The 3,792-nt window shown below is 43.2% G+C and overlaps 1 protein-coding gene across 1 annotated transcript in view; it reads right to left on the reverse strand.

Annotated features, from left to right (window-relative positions):
• Positions 1–257: 257 nt before the first annotated feature.
• The window catches only part of FST (follistatin), a 6,357-nt gene continuing 2,822 nt past the window's right edge, over positions 258–3,792 (reverse strand). Inside the window, exons 3-6 of the mRNA XM_009326941.1 lie at positions 3,413–3,631; positions 2,824–3,048; positions 1,552–1,782; positions 258–843 (exon numbers count right to left, since the gene is read on the reverse strand). Coding sequence (XP_009325216.1) covers positions 761–843; positions 1,552–1,782; positions 2,824–3,048; positions 3,413–3,631 — 758 coding nt within the window. The 3' untranslated portion in view covers positions 258–760. The remainder of the gene's footprint in view (positions 844–1,551; positions 1,783–2,823; positions 3,049–3,412; positions 3,632–3,792) is intronic.

Consider the following 3,792-nt stretch of genomic DNA (forward strand, 5'->3'; position numbering starts at 1 on the left):
AAAAAAAAAAAAAAAAAAAAAAAAAAAAAAAAAAAAAAAACCAATAAAAATAAAATAAAACAAATAAAATAAAACCTTTATTCTTATTACAGTTAGCCCTGTAGCTATTAACAACCTTCATAATCCGATTTCTTTGGGTCCGGAATTCGTATAGTACAGTATATATCCTCAGCACATTGAGATCATTTCAGTACATGATGTGATTAGAAGTAGAGAAAAGTGAAGTGGAAGAAGTTTCCTTAAAGATCGCCCCACTGCACTCTGGAAGTATACTTAAGTCAGTTACAACGCCTTTTGGTCAGTCAAGATTCCTTGTAAACAAAAACCCGAGGGATCTTTTATGTACAGAACTGGCAAGAAGAAAATCCAATAAATAAACATAACAGAAACCGACATGCAAGTTTGTTAAAGTGGAAAAGAGTTAACATCGGTGAAACAAAGAGATGAGATCATGTGGGTAAGCTCTAAGGAATGGACTTTTATAGTTTACAAGAAAAAAGAAAAGCTTTACTTTACAAGCAAGAGACCTCACAATAAATAACACTGCTCTTCCCGTAACGAATAAATTTCTTCAAAAAAGGTGTACAGTCAACCAGACAATTTATGTATAAATTATAAAACATGACACAGTATAAATAAATGTCTACGAGACTCAACTATATGTATACTTTTATCCTCCCCAAAATAAATAAGCATACACTTATTTACAGTATGGACATTGATTTCGTGCCCAATGGCTGTTCCAATAGTGATGGAGGTTTTACCACTCTAGAATGGAAGATATAGGAAAGCTGTAGTCCTGGTCTTCATCTTCCTCTTCATCCTCTGGGTCTTCATTAATGGCTAGATGGGGGAATACAGGGGAGCTGTTGTTTAAATAAGGACAACAACAGCGCAGAAGCAGCTCAGTGCATGTTTTCAAAGCCCTCTGAACAGCCACAATACAGCGTTGCATTTTATGCGACTTGTAGTGAGATGCTCTTTGGCATCTGCTGTTATGCAATAACGTTTTTTATACATAATCTATGAAGTCATAACTGCAGAAAGTTCTGAAGAATCAATGGCTCAGGTTTTATTGGCAGATTCCTGAAATCAAATAAAAAGCGCTCTTGTGTTCTAGGTTTAACTGCTTTGTGTCCTTCATTCAGAGTTAGTAGAGGCAACTGTGCTAAACCAGGTGCCCATGTGCTGCCATTAAGCTTGTTCTTTCGGACCAAGTTTGAGTTTATCCGGGTGTTAATAAAGCAATCAGCGAAGCACACGAGAGCAGACAAAGTAGGAAAAAATTGCTAGAATTACACTCCTAAGGCAACCCCTTTCTGACAAAATGACTTGTCCTCAGAATAGCCCAAAACCCCAATTTGAAGGCCAACTGGCTGTTGGAGATCTATTGCATTTTACCAGTAACCAAAGTGTGTGCGTGATACATACTTATATGGCACCTGTACCGTATCTCGAATCTCTAAATCAAGCTTTCTCATGTAAGTCTTCATTACCTAGGGACTGCCTTCAGAAGCTTTAAGCGTCTGCAGAGTTAAAAATCTCACTTACAGTTGCAAGATCCAGAGTGCTTTACTTCTAGAAGCACACCCATGGAGCAGGCTGCCTCTTTCATGGCACACTCGCTTGGGTAAGTTGTGTTATCGCTGGCACAGACTGCCTCATCTGACTTGCTTTCAGGGCATATCTCATCGCAGAGGGCGCACCGACCTCTGCCAACCTTAAAATCCCATAAGCATTTCTTCCCAGCACTGCACTGAATGTCTTCACAGGATTTGGCTTCTAAAAATACACACAGGATACTAGAGGTAAGTGAAAAGACAAAGAAAAAAGAAAAGCAACAGCAAACAACCCCAAACTCCCTTTCCCCTGTGAACTGTGAATAGACAAAGCTCAGATGCAGTAGATGTGATGATACTTGCTGATTTTGCTCCAGCAAGTAGTCCCTTGGACACCATTGCCTGTCTATATGTGGGGGAGGAAGGAGAGCTTGTGCCAGCAGAGCTTGGCCCTGGGAATACAGAATTACATTTGCCTATTGTACATGACCTTCCTGCTCTGTTTGATGTCAGTGGAAATTCGGCTCCCCAAATTAGCAGTAGGTGCAGAATTTGCCAACACATTCAGCATTTCTAAATCAATTATTTTTAAACTAACCCACACAGAGTAGATGTCTACAAGATTGGAAAGGGAATTCACCTCAACCTATGCCAACTAAAAGTAGCCTGAGACTCCCCCGAATTCCCCCAGCCGTTTTGGGGAGCAGAGGCTGCCCTGAAGGTGCTTCCTCATAACATGCTTCACTATCACTCCTTTCTGGAAATCAATACAAAATGTCAGGATGAACAGAGATTATTTTCCTATCTTCACCCACCAACTGTCTCCAAACTCTGCAATATTTCTAAAGAGGAAAAAGTGATCAGATGTTTCCAATTAAGTTAACACAAGCTTTGCCAAGACCACTTGAAGACAATTGTTTCCAGGAATCCAAATCCACTGAATATCGAGACCTTGTTACGCTGTAACCATGTCATCATCTGTTTAATGGTGGGTACTTCGCCCTTGGATACTATTGTCAACACCCACAGCAATAGCAAAAGAAGCAGGATCAGGCCCTCTGCTCCATCATCCCTTTTGCAATCTTTTCTGCGGCAAAGCTCACCCTGGCTCTCCTTTTCCTGGAGGGAAGCACTAACCCAGGCTGCTGGAAGTCTCTCCTCCTCGCCAGCACTAACTACATCCATGCAATTGCACACACGATATTCTGAAACAGCTGAGCCAGGAAGCTCCCCCCACCCTCACCCCTCCAACCAAGATACCTACTGATGCATTTTCCTTCGTAGGCTAATCCAATGGATCTCCCCAGTAGGCAGGTAGCTTTCCTCAGGTGGCAGGCACTGGCGTAAGTTATGCCATCATTCCCGCAGAGATACTGTTCAGGGGAGGTAGGCTCTGGGCAAATTCGATTACATGTCACACAGTAGGCGTTATTAGTTTGGTCAACCACACATGTGGAGCTGCCTGGGCACAAAACATCCCTACAGGTCTCTGAAATAAAGATGGAAACGCACAGTGATTAATAAGAGATCCCAGAGCCCCAGCACGGAGTGAATGGGGACACAATGAAACAAATGATCAGGTAAAAGCCTTCAGCAGCTCTCCTTATTTAAGGGCCGCTGAAGGAAACCTTCCCATCTCAGGGTAGCTGGGGGGACACAAGTGCTGCTAGACTGTGGGGAACTCTCAATCCAGCTACGTCCTTGTCTGTTGAGCGTGGTTAGTTACTGTCTCCCAGCATATGGAACATCACTCTGGTTCCTGTGGGGAAGTACGTCCAACAGCTCCTCCTCCCTACACTCAGACACACACCCTTTGGCATTTGAGGGAGATCGGATTAGATTTGCAAACCTACTTTTGCATTTGCCCTGATACTGGACTTCAAGTTCGGGCTGTTCTTTACATCTGGCTTTGAGAAGGGCACACTCGTTCCTGTAGGTTTTCCCATCTAAGCCACACACAGGGCCCTTCCAAGTGATATTAGAGCAATCCGGAGCACAAACACACCGAGGTTTGTTCTTCTTGTTCATTTTACATTTCTTCCCGGGTCCACAGTCCACGTTCTCGCACGTTTCTGATGGAAGGAAAGAGGCACCACTTTAGTACCGAGCGTGCAGAACAGACCTGGTGTCAAAACTGCTTGAAGAAAAAAAAAGACACCGTGACCCCACAGAGCACAGAGAGAAAACACCTTGCCCCCCCTCCAGGAAACACCGCTCCAGGGAAATTCCCCCC

Source organism: Pygoscelis adeliae, unplaced genomic scaffold, assembly GCF_000699105.1.
Source record: "Pygoscelis adeliae isolate BGI_AS28 unplaced genomic scaffold, ASM69910v1 Scaffold116, whole genome shotgun sequence".
In the NCBI taxonomy this organism is placed as follows: Eukaryota; Metazoa; Chordata; class Aves; order Sphenisciformes; family Spheniscidae; genus Pygoscelis; species Pygoscelis adeliae.